Source organism: Channa argus, chromosome 6, assembly GCF_033026475.1.
Source record: "Channa argus isolate prfri chromosome 6, Channa argus male v1.0, whole genome shotgun sequence".
Taxonomy (NCBI): Eukaryota; Metazoa; Chordata; class Actinopteri; order Anabantiformes; family Channidae; genus Channa; species Channa argus.
In genome coordinates, this window is record NC_090202.1 from 8,963,000 (window position 1) to 8,982,344 (window position 19,345).

The 19,345-nt window shown below is 38.3% G+C and overlaps 2 protein-coding genes and 1 long non-coding RNA gene across 5 annotated transcripts; 2 read left to right on the top strand and 1 right to left on the bottom strand.

The window, feature by feature from the left end:
• Positions 1-498: 498 nt before the first annotated feature.
• On the bottom strand, positions 499-6,988 carry LOC137128593 (rab5 GDP/GTP exchange factor-like). Of its 2 annotated transcripts, XM_067506870.1 has the most exons (8): positions 6,816-6,988; positions 6,498-6,670; positions 6,058-6,236; positions 5,217-5,298; positions 4,974-5,106; positions 4,731-4,822; positions 4,368-4,624; positions 499-3,467 (listed from the first exon to the last, which is right to left on the bottom strand). In XM_067506870.1, the coding sequence occupies exons 1-8, from the start codon at positions 6,986-6,988 to the stop codon at positions 3,036-3,038; spliced, it is 1,521 nt and encodes a 506-aa protein (XP_067362971.1). In that variant the 3' UTR covers positions 499-3,035. The 2 variants fall into 2 exon arrangements, with proteins under 2 accessions (XP_067362971.1, XP_067362972.1); XM_067506871.1 differs by lacking the exon at positions 6,058-6,236 and having other exon boundaries at positions 6,816-6,949.
• Positions 6,662-10,630, top strand: LOC137128597 (uncharacterized). Its single transcript, XR_010914599.1, has 3 exons — positions 6,662-6,749; positions 6,882-7,078; positions 10,518-10,630. It is a non-coding gene; the product is annotated as an uncharacterized lncRNA (long non-coding RNA).
• Positions 10,631-13,165: 2,535 nt separating this feature from the next.
• On the top strand, positions 13,166-17,115 carry LOC137128595 (caspase a-like). 2 transcript variants are annotated; one of them, XM_067506874.1, is made up of 8 exons: positions 13,166-13,331; positions 14,893-15,177; positions 15,300-15,376; positions 15,525-15,701; positions 15,793-16,033; positions 16,147-16,311; positions 16,434-16,543; positions 16,631-17,115. In XM_067506874.1, exons 1-8 carry the CDS (start codon positions 13,325-13,327, stop codon positions 16,673-16,675), a joined length of 1,107 nt encoding a protein of 368 aa, XP_067362975.1. In that variant the 5' UTR covers positions 13,166-13,324; the 3' UTR covers positions 16,676-17,115. The 2 variants fall into 2 exon arrangements, with proteins under 2 accessions (XP_067362975.1, XP_067362974.1); XM_067506873.1 differs by having other exon boundaries at positions 13,167-13,331; positions 16,645-17,115.
• Positions 17,116-19,345: the final 2,230 nt, after the last annotated feature.

A 19,345-nucleotide genomic window follows, 5' to 3' on the forward strand; every position in this document is an offset into this window, starting at 1 on the left:
TATGCAATATTTATGCTTTGTATGGCTGAAAGAGTTTTGGAGTCAGACTTCTATGTCTAATAATCATTTTTGCACATATAAGCAAACATATACATGGCCTCCACTACACTGTACCTAAGTACAAAGCTTCTTATTGCCTTGCTTTAGATTGTTGTTGTTTTATTTGTTTTGTTGTTTCCTACATTTTTATTGTGCTTGTGCTGATGTAACATTTGAATTTCCTTTTAACAGCCCCATTGTATTTATTTTTCATTCCTAAATACAAAGCCAATCTGAAATGATACAATACATTTTCAGGGCTCTGAGTCTAGAGCCTACTACAATATAAGCAGACTGAAGAAAAAGGTTAATGAATTCCACAGATAATACATTCTCAGAAATGTTTGTAACCATTATTTTCATTTCTCCATTAGAATACAGACAAATCTAAATGGGAAATGTCTTTGTGTAAACTCTTTATTTAATCCTAGCTTCATAGGAACTACACACTAGCACACATGCATTTCCAATTTTTATTAATCATCGTCATCATCATGACCACACATCCATCGATGTAAATATACCAACACTGCCCCAATAAGTTACTTTTAAATAAAAGACAGTATTAGGTTACTTCCCACACATGTGACACAATAACAAATCCCCAAAATACCTGATACATGGCTTTTGCATACAGTGTAATATGACCTTATGTAAGCTGTTCTTTGCATTAAAAACGTAGAGGGAAAGAAACCTCACACTGGCTATGTTGTTGGAAATATAAATTTCACAACACTTTCAAATTCAACAACATAAAGGAGGAAAAAAAAGTGCAATTCCACCCAAGATTGTGAAATCTTGGGTGGAAATAGGTCTCTCACAGACCACAATGCTGTTTTTACTAGTTATCACTTCAACTCAAAATAGCACTTACTTCCTTTAATAAATCTGCTTATGAATTAAGAGCCTTGATAACAAACAGAAGGATTTAAAAAATACTGTAAATTACACTGGTTCTTCTTATGTTTATTTTTCTACACTAGTAAATCATCTGGTTTTACAAGTGAACATCATCAACATCTATGACTTATACCTACACCAATCAGCCACAACATAAATACCATCTGGTGTATCATTATGGGTTAACCTGACGGGTGGTTAAATAAATCAGCTCCGTCTTTAGCAGCAGTGACCTTTGACCCTTCTTTTTTATTAATTGCTGTATGTTTTGCCATAATTACCTTAATCACTATGGTTTACTGGTAATTAGTACTGTTTCTTCTTAACTTTAGGAAAATTGTTGAGAATGATTATATTTAGATTACAATTAGTACTTGAGTGAAAGATTTGAAAAAGTACTTGTAGGGGAGAATATTTATGGGCCAAAACTAGGACTTTTATTTGAGTATTGAGTTTGTGTACGTCTACCACCTCTGAACACAGTATATCACATTTTGCCGTGTACTTGCAGCCTGCATAAAATTGGCCGTGTCGCCCACCAGTATTAATGTTGTGGCTGATCAGTGTATAATCCAACAGGAATTAAATCAATCAACCCGCAATCTGTTTTTGATAGGACATGCTTATTACACACTCTTGACAAGACAAATGAATAAATGAAAACTATTTGACCATTACAAATCATGTAACATCTTCAAGCTGAATTTCTTTAATGATAGTACTACTGTAAATATTACAGGATTACTGTCTCCTATTGCATCCAGGAGAACTGATAACTGCCTCTATATAGAAAAATAAAATCACTTCTGTACATCACGCTTATGTCTGAAGTGAGAGGTCTGGCATGAAAATTGGACTACTGATAATAACTTCATATGCACAGCTACACACAGCCGGGGGACTTGATGATTCGTCGACACCTTAATGCAACAAACACTGCCACGCACACATTTCTGCATGCTCAACAGCCACTTTCTGGAGTTTTTTCTCAGGATTAGGTAATACAGTTAATATAGCAGAAATAACAAGCATACCGAGAGTGTTATCTTAGGAAGGGCAAGTAACATTTACATTTTATATCCTTTCCCCCAAACACGTTTGATATAAAATATTAGATGTTTTTTGGAGAGCAAGGCTCTACATGTTAATGTGAGCCCCCACTTTCGAAACACACCTAGAAGTATCACTAAAAAGCACGACATTATTAACAACTTTTTAGAAAAGTTGTGAATAATAACAGAAGCTTTTAAAAATCAAACGTAACAACAATAACAAGGATGAAGATCTACTGAGATGCGGAAGGGTCCATTGTAGGTGAACAACTGAGATGTTTGGGAAGAGCTTGAGTGGTCTGCTCCTCTGTATTAAAAAGGACAGAGTGCCTCCTGGATGTCACTCAATGGAAGTCAGAGGATGGTGGGATGGGGGAGCTATATTGCCAAAATAGCTTTGGAACACAAAAGGTCAAGTCTGGTCCAAGGATACCAGTACAAGTCAGCTTATTCTGAAACTGCAATAGCAGCAGATTATCTGGACTTTTACCACAGATGTCTGCAACTGGGACAAAACGCTCGGAGTGTACTTGGTCTAGGAGATTCTACCTCATGTTGCCTGCCTGACAGCACCTCTTAAACTCATGGATCTGTATAAAAAGCAAAGAGCAAATCTGGCTTCAATTTGGGTACATACTAAACAATCTGGATATAATATGTTAGTAACTGAGATTTGGAGGCGCTGGTGCTGGTTCACTGTTGAGCAGAACCAGGCTAGCTGTTTCCAGTCTTTATGCTAAACTGAACTAAACTAACCAACCACAGGTTCTTATGTAACAATGTATATGCAATTGTCATCTAAGTGACTTATTAAAAGACGGTAGAGTGTGCGCCAAACAATGAAAAACTATTCCTTTAGATCAACAGTTCCCTTACTTTTCAGTAGGGCAATGGATGGACAAAATAGAAATTGCTGGAATGAAAATGGGATCCATACCAGACGAGAGCTCTATGATCATATCGACAGCAAGGTTTGGCCGCAGGGAAAAGGGTGAGGTTGGAGTAAAGCCTCTAGAGGTTTCTTTAAGACCAGAAAAGTTCACATCAACCAGCAAACACTTGTGGTTGCAGGGGTGGGGGCAGGAGCTCATTCTCCACGTTATCAGAGTCGATTGCTGATGCTGCTGCAGATGCTGTCCCACTAGCTGTTCCTGCAGTTGGGCTTTGGTTCTCTGCTGGAAAACTTTCCAAAACGCTCTGCACCTTCTGCTCTACTTCATCGGTCCAGTCAATGAGGTCACTCTCCAGCTTGCGAGCCTTCTCCATGACTCGCTCCTGCCTCTCCCCAAGCCCTGTTAGCAGGTCCAGCCGTTTGTGCACTTGACTGAGAGCTGTGCTGCTTGAGGAACAGGAGAAGGCTCCAGTGGCCTGTGGCCACTGTGGGGACACCTGGCCCGACATGTAGAGCTCAAACTCTTCGGAGCTCAGGTTCAGAGACTGACCATCCAGCTTCTCAATAAAGGCTACTGCACAGCACTGGAAAAAGGGATTTAGAGGATATTATTAAAAATAGCCTCATATCTGGATGTTACTTTACTAAAAATATTAAAGTTTACTTATTTAAAAAATGTTCCCATTTTGTTAATTATTAATGGACAAACTCAAACCAAGGAGAGCGACTTGATATGACATATTTAGTTTAAGCACTCAATCATCAGGATGACCTACATTCAATAAGATTTAACCTTTTAAAGCTGACTAGAGTGTTGAACATCCCCAAAATATGAAAGTGAAATCAGAAGACAGGAAACAGCGAGCAAAAAAAGTTGAAAAAAGATTTTATAAGATGAACACTAGCCGGATGCTTTGGATTAAGGCGCTGACTCCGAACCTTCATATTTCTGTAAACCCAATGCTGCCTCTTAGTTCCCGTATTTCCAACCCCATGTCACCACTTTATCATGTCGCAATACAGGAATAAAAGAACCAAAAGCTGCTTTGCAGGAAAGAAGTTCCAAAAATAATGTGACTATACACAAGATCATTTTAACCTTGTTTATGACTTTTCTATTGACTTTGATGTTCCAGGATGTAATCAGTGACTTTTAACTCTAACTCTGCCTTTTTCCACCTTACCACACCAGCATAGAGTGAAGCAAGGGGTTGTAAAATGAAACTGCAATATATTGCATAAAATTGTAACACAACCTGTGGCTTATTTACCACATTAAGACTCCAGACTTGTAACTTGGCTAACTTGATACCATGCAGACACGTAACTAAAGTCTATTAGGTGTAGTCTAATTTAGCTGTTAATTCTTCCTTTATGGTGGTGATAATTTTGTATTTTTGTTCAATGATACATAGAGACAGGTATGTCATCAAAAATTAAACGCCACCGTAACTTGTCTAAATAGGATTTAGTTGTCTTCTCACCAGATTAGTGAAGTAATAACCATCCTCTCCGGTCATGAGTCTGCTGGGGTTGCAGAAACGAGTGATGTACTGAATGTTGGACTGCAGTCGTGGGGGGTTTGCTTTTAGCACGATGTAGATGAGTGTTGGGAGGAAGTCGTCAGCGGACGCAGCCTCTTTCTTGCTGACTTTGATAGCATTGAAGATGTGTTTACTGCAACGAGTGATGCATGCCAGCTTTTCCTTGGGAACGCGCTTAGAATCCATTTCAATCACATCTGGATTGATGCAGAGAGTTGAGAAGATTGTTAATCTGAACTTCATTATAAATCTACTATTAAGATAATGAGGTAAATTTTCTACCATTCTACCAGTGTTACTTACCTGTGATGGCTTTGACTACACTGTCTGATACTTCAGGGATCTCCTCATCTACAGGAACACAGAGCATCTCAATGGTGACCCAGTGCAATGCTCTGTAACAAAAAAGATAAAATTGATGTCAAGTTTCCTTCACTTCATCATTTGATCACCAATGGTGTTTCTTTGTGCACACAAAGAATGCAAGGAAGTCTACGGCTACAAGAATAGCTAATTTATGCATTACCACAGTTTGTGCTTGCTAACCTGATTCTCTTCTGAATGGTCAAGTCTTTCTTCTCATCATCTGTAGTTTCAGGACAGAAAACTTCCTTGTAGAGGTGAGTCATCATGTACTTCTCTACTTCATCCATGATGCTCTCTACATGATCTGTCGAACCTAAGATCAGTAGCACAGATATTTACAGGGAAAGGCAATGAGGATTAAGAAGGAGAATCAGCTACAGAAAGTGTTACAACGTAACTTTAATGAAAAGGGCTAACCAGTACCTTTGAACTGGGAATGCAGGCGTTCTGAGAGGTTCTGGTAGAAGTCCTGCACACACTCTGACAGCTCATCGGCACTCATATCCTGCTCAATGAATAAAGATTAACAATTTAAATCAATTTCTGCCTGAAAACATCATTTAGGAACTGATGTGTAAATCAAATCAACGTATGATTTACAAATCATCTGTGGCTATTACAAATTACAAAACAATTTAAAATGTATGAATAACGAACAGTTTCTAAAAGCTTCTGCAATGACTGTGCTTTAATTCCTAACAAAAAAAGTTATTAAAAAAATTTGTATCCGAACAGTCAAGAATTCACAAGCTGGTAAACAAATCTTTGCCATAAAAAATAAGGCTTGGTGTTTTTGTAGCATTTAAGTTAAAGATGTTTCCAAGATCATTTAATTCAGTGACTGCAATACTAGAAACCGAGAATTGTTCAGTAATAAATTAAGAGGTTAGGTAATAAAACACCATGAAATTAAAACTCAGTTTTCAGGGGTCGTCACAGCGAATCATCTGCCTCCATCTAACCCTGTCCTCTGCATCCTCTTCTCTCACACCAACTAACTTCATGTCCTCTCTCACTTTATCCATAAATCTTCTCTTTGTTCTTCCTCTAGACCTCAGCATCCTTCTACCGAAACACAGTCTCTCCTCTACACATGTCCAAACCACCTCAATCTGGCCTCTCTGACTTTATCTCCAACACATCTAACATGAGCTCTGCCTCCTGTCTTTTCTTCAGTGCCACTGTCTCTAAGCCGAACAACATTGCTGTTACTACAAACTCATTTTACCTACAAAAACATAAAGAGTAATCTACTGGTTCTCACCCTCTTATACACCATGCCCTCAGTGAAGGCCCGACACTGCTTAAAAATCTCCTTGCCAGGCTTTAGAGGCCTGAGAAAATCAATGAACTCTCGCGTTGCGTGGTCGCTGTCCAAAGAGGAATGTCGACTTGTTGAGGAGCTGGGGCTTGAGCTGGACTGCACTTCAACATTGGTAGCATCTGGGGCATGACACATAATGTTGCTGTGATAAAAGTTATCTAAAGCATTTTCTCTGAATATGACAGTAGTTATGTTATGTGTGGCTGTCTTGGTCTTAGTTTAATTTAGTTCTGAATATTTTGTCATACTCGACATTTAAGGAAATCTCTAAACTGAAAAATATAACATTTTATTGAGCTGGCATTTAAGCTTAACTGTAATTACTTTAAAAAGAAATGTTCATTTAATAATTTGCATTTCCAGCAGATTCAATTGTTTACCTTTTTTTGGTGGTGTTTTTGTGGAAGGAGTGAAAAACTTTGTGACGGTGTTAACTTTGCTGGACTTCTCCTTGGTTTTTCTTTCTTCGAATTTGCTAAAGGGTGTGATGGTAGGTTGTGATTGGGCCCTCTGGTGTCTGCTTGCATAAGCTTCCTCTTCCTCTCTCTGCAGCCTGAGGGGAAAAGAAAATACAACTTCAGTTGTTGTCCAATGGACCAGCAGACAGGGGATCAAGCCTACAAAGTGAGGAGGTAAGAAAACAAATAACACAGCTGTTGCCATTTAGGAAAAAAAGGGCACGATATAAATAAACAAACCTTTCAGCAAGTGCCCAGTCTTCTTGAATCTGTTTTTGCTTTTCACGCTGATTTTCCTCTCGCCAGCATTTCGAGCACAGGCCCTGCCAAGCAGTGTTGCCATAAAAACCACATCCTTTACTGCAAAGCAGCTCTGATTGGTCCAGATGGATCCCACGCCGCTGGCTCATCATTCTCGAACAAAGTCAGGGAATCTGCTAGGATGGCCATAGGAGCAAACAGAAAACTTTGAAACCACGTCAGCCAGCACATAAAGCAACGCAGTAAATACAAACAGAAAACATTGTCACGTTTCGTGTTCGATCAAATAAATCAGATTGCTATTTTTATCTCCTATCTTAGTCTAAATCGCGCCACATCTATGTGATCAGACTTTGCTAATTTGTCTTAAAGCGACTAGTTTATTATACACTGATCGATGCAAAGCCACGGTGGCACTAACAACGTTTATTTTTCGGGGCAATAAGACCAAATAAATGTCTCCAGCTTTGACCTGTCAACATGTTAGCATAATCTAGCTAAAAGCCAGCAGCTACTTCTCACCGACCTCAACTTACATGGATGAAGGATAACGCTAAATAAGAATATACTCTCAAAACAGTGTTATCACTTAGCTCAATTAGTTACTGAAGTTGTGTATTATGAAACTTCTCAAACTCAAAACGCAAAATCAAACTGCTAACGTTACTATACTGCTAAGCTAGCTATCAGTGTTAAACTACCTAGGCTAATTATTGAGCTAACAAAGAGAGCTGCGCTAACTCGCCATTATAACATTATGTTGTTGAAGCTGATCTACATTGTGGATTTGTGTCAACATACACTTTCATTCGCAGTGTCAAAATACTATTAAACAACGCTGTCGTCGCTCCAGTTCCAATTTAATGTTGGTGGATGTTTACATTAGCCAGCCAGCTACCCTCGTCCCACAGCCATTTTCTCTATTTGTCTTCTTCTCTCAAGTCTTTAGCAGAGGCTGCGATGGTCTATCGCCACCTGGTGGTTGTCGTTTTCACACTGCATCAGTTTCGTTCAGACGCTACGAAGCTCGGGAAGGATCAGAGAGGAGAAACAAGGCCGGGGTGCAACAAATAGCTCTGTCTTACCATCTCTTGACACTCAAACAAAGTAAAAGCTAAGTAAAAATATAGCCTTGTAAATGTAATGCTGCTTCAACACACTGGACGAGGTCTGAACGTCAGGCTTTAACCCCCGACTCCATCTCGACATCAGTTCGTAAAGTTTACAGAAAGCGTAGAAATCTTCGTTATTGTGGTTTTGGTAATAGATTATTACAGATCACACATTCATATATGTAGAATTTAGCCTCTTTCATTTTTCTGAATCCATCTTCACGTGTCACAGAATCATTTTTTTATTACTATTAAACCCTTTAACCATCACACAGCATGAGGAACCAAATCCGTTCCTGTCGTGGGGAAAATTTGGTCAGTATCTAATAGAAGGATCCACTCAATATCCCGACATAATACATTTATGTCGCTTTATGTTACTTTAATATTATGAATTTTTTCATGAAGTTTTTTATGAAGTTTTACATTCAAATGTTTTATTTTTTTTTCTAAATTATACACAAAGCGGCCTCTTTATTATATACACTTGTAAAGTCAAATCTAAGTCTATGTCAATTCAGTTAGAGTGTCTCAGTCAACGAGGTATTACTGTAACTATTATTACTGGGGTTGTAGTTTGCCTGGAATTCATAGAAAAGTATTTCCATACAGTAAAAGCACAGAAACTGTGTACTCTTCCTAACGTATTTAAAGATCTACTAGACCCAGCACAAGCTGGTAGCAGAAGAACTTCACTGGGAATATTAAATTAAATAATAAAAAAAAACTAAATTACACTCAGAAGATTTTATAGCCTGCTAAGCATGAAACTTTATCATCCAATCCTTCTTGACTTAAAACCATCCAGACAAATGTGTGCATGTACGCAGCATGTGCGCCGCGCACTCACTGACTGTGCACACATCCCTGACGTTTTGTTTGCTCATACTCGATTCAGAGATAAGACAAATTGACAATTATTGTAATTTACCAATACATTCCATAATTAATAGCCTAATCATAAAACAAACCTTATACATGCTGCATGATGGCTGAAGAGATTTTATTTTAAAACTAAATGGATTGTTCCGTAGGCCTAAACCTATAGATCAGCAACGCTAAATAGACTGAGGTCTACATACATTGGGTGAGATCTGAGCCATAGCACACTGATTGTGACGTTTACGCTCACAGAAAGCTGATGTTTGTGCACTGATCTCGAGATGGAGTAATGGAGTTGGGGCAAAAAAGGCTGACGTTCAGACGCCGTCGTGTGTGTTGAAGCAGCAGTTTACTGTTATTTAAGTAGTGGCATTGTGCTGCAAGGGAGGGAGAGATACAAGGCCCGAAAGCTCCTGTCTGGCGCTAAAAAACAGAAGACGATAAATCGAGAGAATGAAATATTTCCTAGCACGACATTTTTTTTTTGTCTCCTCGCTGACCCCTCCCGGCTCTGCAAAAAAAGAAGGAAGGGGAAAAATCATGGTACAGAAACGCTAGGCATCGACTCCACGTACTCATCTTAGTGTCATATGGCCACACATCTCAGAGGTTTACGTTTCGTTTGAATCGGTTTATTTGCATCCTATAACAATAACTTACAAACTGGCAGCTTATCATCAATTAGTGCAGTTTTCCACACTGCTGCTTTGAATGTGAAACTCTTTGGATGTTACACGTTTCGGTGACACGAGGTTTGTGAGCTATGGCAGGTAAGAGTGATCTAAATGCAGTTATTAAGCAACAAGTTTCGAGTTTTGGGAAAGTCATCAGTGGGTGTGCTTACTGTCAAACTCTTGGGATGTGGTTGCTGAACAGAAAGCCACGTTGCGCGGGGCTCAGGGCAGCTGGCAGCGTCAAAACTCAACGACCAGGAAATAAACTGTTCAGAATATTGAATGGCGTCGTTAAATCAGCCGAACAAGCATATCGAAAGATAATTAATATCGAACACAGGTTAAAAGTTAGGCTATATAGTTACAGGTTAAATGAAGCAGGGTTTTATTGTGTTATGTCTCCGTACTGAAATAAAAAAAAAACCCAGAGTTCAGAGAGTTTAGAACATATGGGTTTTATTTGCAAAACAGGAAGTGGTTTATAACCATGCAACACTTTATTCGCTCTGATGTCATAGTAATAACTCCGAAAAAGTGTGTTCTGCATAACGGTCTTTACTTTGAATACTAGTAAGCTTCCTGTAGTTATGAATTTAAGTTTTACATTCAGATGTTTTTTTTTTTTTTGTAAATTATACACCTCTTTATTATATACACTGTGTGTAAAGTCCAGTCTAAGTCTATGTCAGTTCAGTTACGAGTTTCACAGTCAAAGAGGTATTACGCTAACTATTATTACTGGGGTTGTAGTTTTCCGTGATGTTGAACTGGAATTCATAGAAAATAATTTCCTTACAGTAAAAGCCCAGAAACTGTGTAGTCTTCCTAACGCAGAACCTTTGTATAGGCCATGGAATGTGCTATGAAATCATCTCAAGGACCCTAAATTACCCCAAGAAGTCAAACTGTGGGTTGTGCATATTATTTTTAGGCTGTCAATTTACTCTCTCCCCTTGAAAAACCTACATTCAAACAAGCTGTGTATTTCCTGTGTTCCTACTTTTTCTCTACAGACTCGGAGCTTGGGAGGATAAGGGGCAGGTTCGTTGAAAAGACTTCTCTAGTAGTTCTCAAACAGCTCCTGGATGACCTTTTAGAGGACGGTGTCTTGAATGATGGGGAGAAGGACTCAATACTTGAGGAAAACAACAACAGAGCAGACAAGGCTCGCCAGCTCATTGACACTTTGAGGAAGAAAGGGGACAGAGCCAGCAGGAACATGATCACTCACCTGCAAGACAGAGATCCAACTTTGTTTTCTGAACTGGGTTTGTCTTCAGCCATTTAAACAGGTGAGCTGAGTCAGGGAGACATTTAATCCTGACAGTGAGATAACCCTTAATTGGACTTTGAGTTTTTTTCTATTTTAGTGTTATTCTGCGTCCCCGTGAGTGTGTAGGTTTTCTTCAGTCGGTGGTAGAAAGTAACCGAGTCCAAATACGTTTCACTCACATTGTTATGAAAACGAATGATTAGCGAGTAAAGGAATTACTTCACTAAACCAGGCGCAGCTGTTGGCATTTCCTTCCATTGTCCGAATTAAAAGACATATTATCAGTGAGAAAGTGGACCGTTACGCAAAATGTTCCTCATTGCAGAACCGACACATCTCACAGGGGGCTGGCAGGAGCTCACATAGCCAAAGCGAACCCCCCCCCGGAGTAATGGTCTATTTTCAGACACAAAGCCTGGGGAATTCGTGGTAAAATGTGGCATTAAAGGGGGATCATTTAATTCCCCTTGAAATGATCTGTGCCACGACCAAATAATATTAAAAGCAGGGCTCCAAAAGCTTTCTGATGCTGATAATGACCTCGCTGTCCTTTCCTGTGTGCCATGCGGGCAGAGAGAGGGAGTGAAAAAGCTGCGGAAAGCAAGTTCTTCGTGTTGCTGCGCTGAGAAGCATGGGAGAGAGGTTTCTGTTCTCTTCAGAAATTAATATGACTGATTAACACAGGTCGAGATTACGGGCGACCATATACTGTGTTTACCTGGATTGGATCAGGTTCAGATGACAAAATAATGCTACAATATCACCACATACCACGTTTTGTAATTGTAATTGTAATTCACCAGGCCCCCATGTAAATTCAACAAAGTAAAAATAAGTATGTACTGTGGAAACAAAATATATACATTAAATAGAAAATTATATTATACCAACAACAACAAAAACAACAAAATCACACTATACAAAATTAAAGTGTTAAATAATCAGAACGTCGTGTTGTTCTTGTTTGTTTGGCCACAGATCTTCATCCACAACCCATCGGATATGTGACATCAGACCTTCTTACCTGAAGACGCTCAGCCTGGTTCTAGCTCACTGTGGTCTGTCAATGAATGCAGTCCGGTGGTCCTGATGCCACAGAGCAAAAAAAGTGTTGAAGACCAAACTCATGTGCAGCTTCCAAATTATTATTATTTTTTCTCATTTGTTTATTTCTATCTGGCTTTAAGTCTGTAATAGGACTTTGTTTTTATTTTTGCTTTTATTAAGAACTGTGTAGTGTACTGTATCCATCCTCTGTGTCCTGCCATTCGTGGCATCAAGGAATGTCATTTACTCAGATGGTGTGCACCAATCTTTTACTTTCATGCAGAAACAAATTCAACACTGGGCTGTATGGTGGTATACGTCCTCTCAGCATCTTTGGGTGGGCACCAAACCGTTGCCCGATGACATCAGAGTGCATGGTCCCACATAATTCACGTGTGGTGTGGATACTGCCTGAAGATACTGTATTTATGCATGTGTTGACAGTAGATAGCTTGGCATGTTTTGACAGTTCCCTGAACTATTTTGCATGGGATGAGGTGAATGGTGTAATTCTTGGATGTTTTGGAGTGTATGACCAAGAAGCAACAAATCTGTTTTGATAAAAGAAACGCATATAGTTGATATCTGTTCAAACTACATTTGCACTTAATCATTTGCTGATATGTTAGTGGTAGGAATATTATATGAAAGAGAAAAACTGGAAAAAACAGGGAAAGTTGGGACTTGTTCCCGATCTTAATCAGTGCATCTGGCATTTTTCCCCTCATTTTGCCATTTAAACCTTAACTTAGTTTCTAATAAGACTATAAATGTATCACTAGTTCAGGAACCCAGGGTCCTTGATGGCCTCAGCCCTGCTTGTTTTCCAATCGTCCCTGATGTATGAGTTTCTCCTCCAGCTTCTGGCTCGGGTAGGGATGGCTGGAAAACAAGCAGTGCTGCAGGCCTGGGGGAGCATGGCTTCCTCGTGGGACACGTTTTATCTAATACTGACATGTTTATATTTAACAGGTTTTAAGCGTTATTTTATAATATTAGGCAGCATTCTACGTTAAATAATGTAAGGCTTGTATGTGAGTTACTCTAAAGGTTATTGTCAGCTGGAATTTTATACGCATAATGGATTCTGCACTATTACTAACTTTTATATCAAATAAAGCCACTTGTAGTAAAAGCATTGTGTGACATAGTTTATTAAACTTGTTTATTCTGTTTTTATTCGCGTGCATTCTTTTCTTTCTTTTACAACCCCTTTGCGATAACATTTCTGTCGTAAGTTAATGTTATTTGTCTGATTAAGCCTGTCTACCAGAAGCCATCTATCACTGTAGCCCATATTAATTATTCATAAGGTCCTGGTTTAATGATAGATGGGATGTACAGTAACCGCTGCACTAGTAATCGAGTTGCCGCGCGTAAAGACGGAGAAAACATCCCGACCAGCGAGCGTTACGCACCCGCCCTTCGACACGATTTGGACGTTTTCAGACAAAACGTGCAGGCTTTCTGTTCAAACTGACGTGGGACGACATTTAAGGGATGTCAGGCAAGTATGCGTTTGGCAGAGAACCAAGACTTTTTTTTTGGTGAATTTTCCGGTGAATGGCGTCTACTTTCACTTCCACTACGGGCTTCGACTGAGGGAAATGATAGACAACAGCTTTTTTAAGTTGTTCATTTTGCTTTATAAACTTTTTGTATCGGATAAAACTTGATTAAAACAACATCTTACGATACACAATGTTTATCATTATGTTTATGGCCAAATCAGTGGTTGTTACTTAAACTTGTTTGTTCGGAGTATAAGTTCAACAATAAACGCGAGTTTGTGCAGCGAAAATGTTCCAAATGCGATCGATTGATTGAAATGGAAGCATCTGTTCGATGCAGATCATTTGTACTTGGATGGGAAACTTTCAGCAGCTCAAGTAACCATGAGAAAACAACCGACACAGCGGAGGAGGTTTCATGACTATGTGACGAGCTACCAAACTCTGGCTATGAAAACCTGACCGAAGTTCCAGCTTATTATATATATTATATTCATTCTTCTTATTATCATCATTTTCTTTTGTCTGGCTGTACGTCTCAAAATACTGAAAATTGTTTTTAAAGTCGTCATTAGCATATTTGCGCTTGCTCTGGACCTCGCTTATAGCCGTTCTGCCTGTTAAATGTAATGTAATGTACTTTCTTTAACAGCAGGGGAGGAAGCTTCTAGTTTGCTGTATCGATCCTCTGTGTCAGTCTATCAATCAACCAACCCCCGCATTAAAGGAAAAGGCATATACCGTATACTCATAAGTGAAACATTATTATTTGAGTTTTAGGATTTGAAGAATAGCCTTTAATTTGCTATTATATCCTCAAATAGAAACTATACGCATATACTACAAAATCTCCAAATATAATAAAAACTTTACAATAACGGTGTACACATAAGCTTAAATGGGATATATCAGATTATTATTCAATGCTTAATGCATCATCAGTCAATGGTTTAACTAACAGTTGCTTCATTTACATTTATTTGTGTGACCTGCTTCAATGGGTTTTTATCCACAATCTTTACACTCAATTGCCAGTTGATCGCGTACATTTAACCAAAACAGACACAGTGATTTATGTATAAAATATAAAACAAAGCTTTCTCTTATTTACATGAAGATGATGCTGTTTAGTTTCTACATGAACAGTTTTAGAGATGCGCTGACTCAGTTACAGGTGTTTGTGGCCGTAGTTTGTGCTTCTGTTGACCTGAATCCCAAATAGAGTTCATATGATTTTTTTCAAGTGTAACTTTTCTAACATGTTTTTTATTGTTTACCATGTGTCCAAAATTAATGGTGTTTAAATGTTCAGATAAAATTAAGTATAAATCACTGTAAAAAAAAAAAAAAAAAAACATTTAAAAATCATTATTATCAGTAGTGGACTATGGATGTTTATGGGCAGGGGTGAAACAATCTAAAGGACACCTGATATCAGCAGAGAACAGCAATGCACAACTTTATTGAGTTTGCACTAGTATGGGGGCACTAGTATACTTTCCTAACCTGAGCTAAGAAAGCAGTGTATTTCCAATGGCTCCTATTTTTTCTTTACAGACAAAGAGCTTGCCAGGATAAGGGGCAAATTTGTGGATGCGGTTTCTCTAGCGGTTCTCAAACAGCTCCTGGATGACCTTCTAGAAGATGGTGTTTTGAATGATGGGGAGAAAGACTCCGTACTTGAGGATAATCCTACTAAATCAGACAGGGCACGCTGTCTCATCGACATCACGAAGAGGAAAGGAAATGAAGCCTCCAGGAAGATGATCGCTCACCTTCAAAAGAGAGATCAAACCCTTTTCAGTGCACTGGGTCTGGCTTCCGTTCAGCCTGCACCACCAGGTGAGATAAATGTCACCAAGTTTTTATTATAATTGATTTTATACTTTTACACTGCAATGACCGCACATGTATTCATAACTGGATATACTTTATTCTGAGTTGTAATGTTTTGTAATTTCTAGAAAATCCCCCGGATTGGTCAGCCACCCTCATCCCTACCACTGAGGCGTTTTGGAGGGAGAAAGAAAATGATAAAAGTGTAAGTCATGAATAAACTTCAAACTGAAGATGGGATGTGGTGCTGTTCATCATGCAGCATGTTTTCTTTGAGCTTAACTACATTTATCATTACTCTGTAATGTTGTTTATAATCATGATAAGATATGTTAGAAGTTTAAATTTTTTAGATTTACACAGTGACCAAAAACAATATGAGGAGTCGTGTGGCGTTGCTGATCACTAATATAAAGTTCACCAATGAGGAACTAAACAGAAGTGGAGCCGAGAAAGATAAGGAGAACATGGAGAAACTTCTCACTGATCTGGGATATGAGGTGGTGGAACATACAAACCTCACAGCAGAGGTACATGTGAAAAATGACAGAAAAACATATTTTTTCTATTGTTGTTATAATGACGCAGTATCTGACGTCTGACCTTTTTTTTTTCCTCTAGCAAATTGATCAAGCTCTTATTGATTTCTCCAAACACCGTAAGCTAACAGAGACAGACAGTGTGCTGGTTATTATTATGTCTCATGGTAAACTGGGAGCTGTCCTTGGTGTTAACTGGAAACATGGCGATGAGAAACCCGATGAGTTCCCCATCAACAACATTTACAAATACTTAGGTTCCCAGAAATGTCCAGCGCTGCTGAACAAACCCAAGATCATCATCATCCAGGCCTGCAGAGGAGGTGATTCCATCCCTACATTAGGATTCAGTCTGAAATATTTAGAAATGTCTTTCTTGCTGTCTTTAAGTGAGCGTGACTCTCACGAAATGTATTTACATTTTTTTACGTTTCAGAGGAGAGAGGATCTGTGCTGGTTAGCACAGACAGTGCTGTCGCCTGTGATGAAGCACCACAGCCAGGTGCATCTGCATCTGCTGATGAGGATGACATAGAGAACGATACTCTGCAATGTGTGCACAAAGAAAAGGATTTTATTTCTCTTCTTTCCTGCACCCCTGGTCAGTTAACTCATATGTCATCACTTAATGCCAACAAAAGGAGATAAACATCAATCTTCACATAATTTGTTACACATAGTAAAACCCAAATCGATGTTTTGTTTCTGTATTTGATCCTGCAGACACTGTCTCATATAGAAGACGGGATCGTGGGTCGTTTCTTATCCAGTATATTGTTGAGGTTTTCAACAGTTTTGCTTATAAGGATGATATCGAGGAGCTTTTTAGAAAAGTAAGTTTTTAATTGAGCCTCATTACAACCATATAGTGTAAAGATGATACTCTTGTTTTATTGGACTTGCTTAACTTCACACCCCAGTTTAACCTATACAGGTCATGCAACGCTTTGAAGATTTTTCAGTGAGCAACAGACGACAGATGCCAACCAAGGATAGATGCACACTACCCAAACGCTTCTACTTCTTTCCAGGTCTTTGAGAAGAGACTTAGTGTAGTTTAACACAGACTTTGTAACCGCATTTATAATGACATTTTCAATGATTTCACCCTATTAAATGGTTACATTACATTATCTGATTGTTATCGGGAGTGTAAAAGTGTGTTGGTTGTGTCTGACTCTATGTTATATCATCCAACCTCGACTTCGCAGTTTGACCCTGCTGAAGCAACATTATGGACATGTTAACAACCGACAATGGCCATTTAGTTGGGTGGTAACATTTTAAACAATTGAACTAACAAACGATCATTATGCTCAATATAAGATTCTTATTACATCTATGTATTGTATTCATATTTTGTATACGACAAAGATTTAAACCCAATAAATGTAATGCATGTTAAGAGAGACTAGCTCAGCAGTTGATGCCTGAAGTGTGTTACGTCTCTGGTTTCCTTTTTACATTTTCTTGTTAAGGGTCATACTCACATTGCATAAACAAGAATCACAGATGTAAATGGCACCATAGAGGAAAACATATTAGAAATAGTTCCTCAACGCTGACCTGTGCAGTACATGTTAAAATAAAAGCATATATTTTAGAAGCAAAAGCAAAAATAGCAGCATTAAGACATTTTCTTTTATTGTATCTGATGAAGTTTTTTAGTTTCCACGTGTTTTACCAACATCACTGAAACCTTCTGCAGTGCATCTCACACGTGTCATGTTGTGTTATAAAACTATTTTGTTTTACATCAGAAGTCAGAAATCAGCGCCATTATTTACCTACAGAAACTCTGATTGGGAGGGTTTTTACTTGTATGAATTGTATGAATGGTCTTTGATGTTGTGGACAAATTGTTTCTGGGCCCCATCCTTCATACACAGATAACCAGGTTATCCATATTATGTTGTTAATGATTTGATTCTTGATTATATAAAAAAAAAACTGCAGTTGTCATAGCTACAAGTCTCCGAATCTAAACCCTTTATTTAATATCTAAAAAGGTTTTTTACTAATGGGAAACAGGAGCTGACAAAGGGGAGAAGAACATGGTGAAGCAGCTCATATCTCTGGGATACAAGGTGGTGAAACACACAAACCAGAATAGTTGTAAAAGTGCAATTCTTATTAAATCTGATAAATTTATTACCCACTATAAATGACACCTAACTTTCTATGTAGTTGAAGTACATTTTTTTTACTCTATATTTTTCCAAACATCCTTAACTTAAAGAGGCAAACAACAAACTCTGTTTAACAAACCCCAGATCATCATTGAGACCTGCAGAGGAGGTGATTCTCATATTTGTGAGTCAGCTGAGGCAATGTGAATAATTCTCTCATAAAAAAGGTGAGAAGTTAGTGAAATTAGTGATTGCAGATTATTCAGGCCACCTCGACTCTGTCTGAATGGAGATAATTCAATGATAGTTCAGAGTACACACAATCTAAGTTCTTTTAACCATGTTGTTGCATTTTATAAGATTCTATTCCCTGAAGCAAACTCCAATCTGCGGAGTTAGTATAAAGGTTTTATGTGCATTAAATATTAATTCAATAATTAAATATTACTAATGATGACTTCCTATTTCACAGTACAGTTTTTTAAACATTAAAGGTGATTATTCGCTGCACAAGCAGACTTTAAATATGTTGTATGTCTGTGGGTTAAGTGTGTTTTGTGGATGAAAAGTGGTTGTATTTCTCTGTTTCACTGACGTGTCCTTTCTGCATTCAAATCCACAATGGTGTCTTTCACTTCTCATTCCAGGGTGTCAGAGCCACTCTGTGGAGGTTACTGCTGGTTAGCTACCATGCAACCCAAGGGACATTAGTAAGAAGAAAACCAGCGTGCAGTGTCTAGTTGTTGATTCCCCACACAGCAAAACAAGACCACCACAAGATGCCAAAAAAAGCTCAGGTATCAGTCAGTTTGTTCCAGAAACATTTAGAAATGGGTTATGCACGGCATCACACTTTGGTTTGAGGTTTTCTTCCTGGCTTAGATCTTTTGTTGCTTCATACCTTACTTATATTTTGCTATGAATAAAATCACACAAATGAGTACTTGTAATGTAATTGTAAAGACAGCTTATGTTATGTATTTCTCAAATATTTAATTATCTTGTAATGTACTTTATCTTTTTTTTTTTTTTTTTTTTTTTTACAAATTGTTGTTACTTGTGTCTGCCTTAAGTGGATTAAGAGGAGGGTCTTAGTAACTGCAAAAGCCTAATATCATTTTCTGTGAGTGTAGAAGTTCAACCTATCCTGAGAAATGAGAAATGTATTTGATTTGTGACTAAATTTGAGCTTGTACCTTTGACAAGCTGAACGTCCGTCACATCTGTAGGTCTGTTGCTGCAGAATGGAAGTTATGATGAGTTACAGTACACTGCTGTTACGGCTAGTAAAGTAACTTAGCAGGGACCCAAGTAAGGAGACGGCAAGGAGCTACAAAGAAAAGGGGTATTTATTTATAAAGAAACTTGAGGGGTTAACACAACTGAAAATCACTCCACGAGGAGGGTAATAAACTTACAGAACTAAAAGTAAAAACAACGGACTATACACGTACAGGGTATATGACACACAGGACAGCTATTCAAACAATAGCTGTCCTGGGTGTA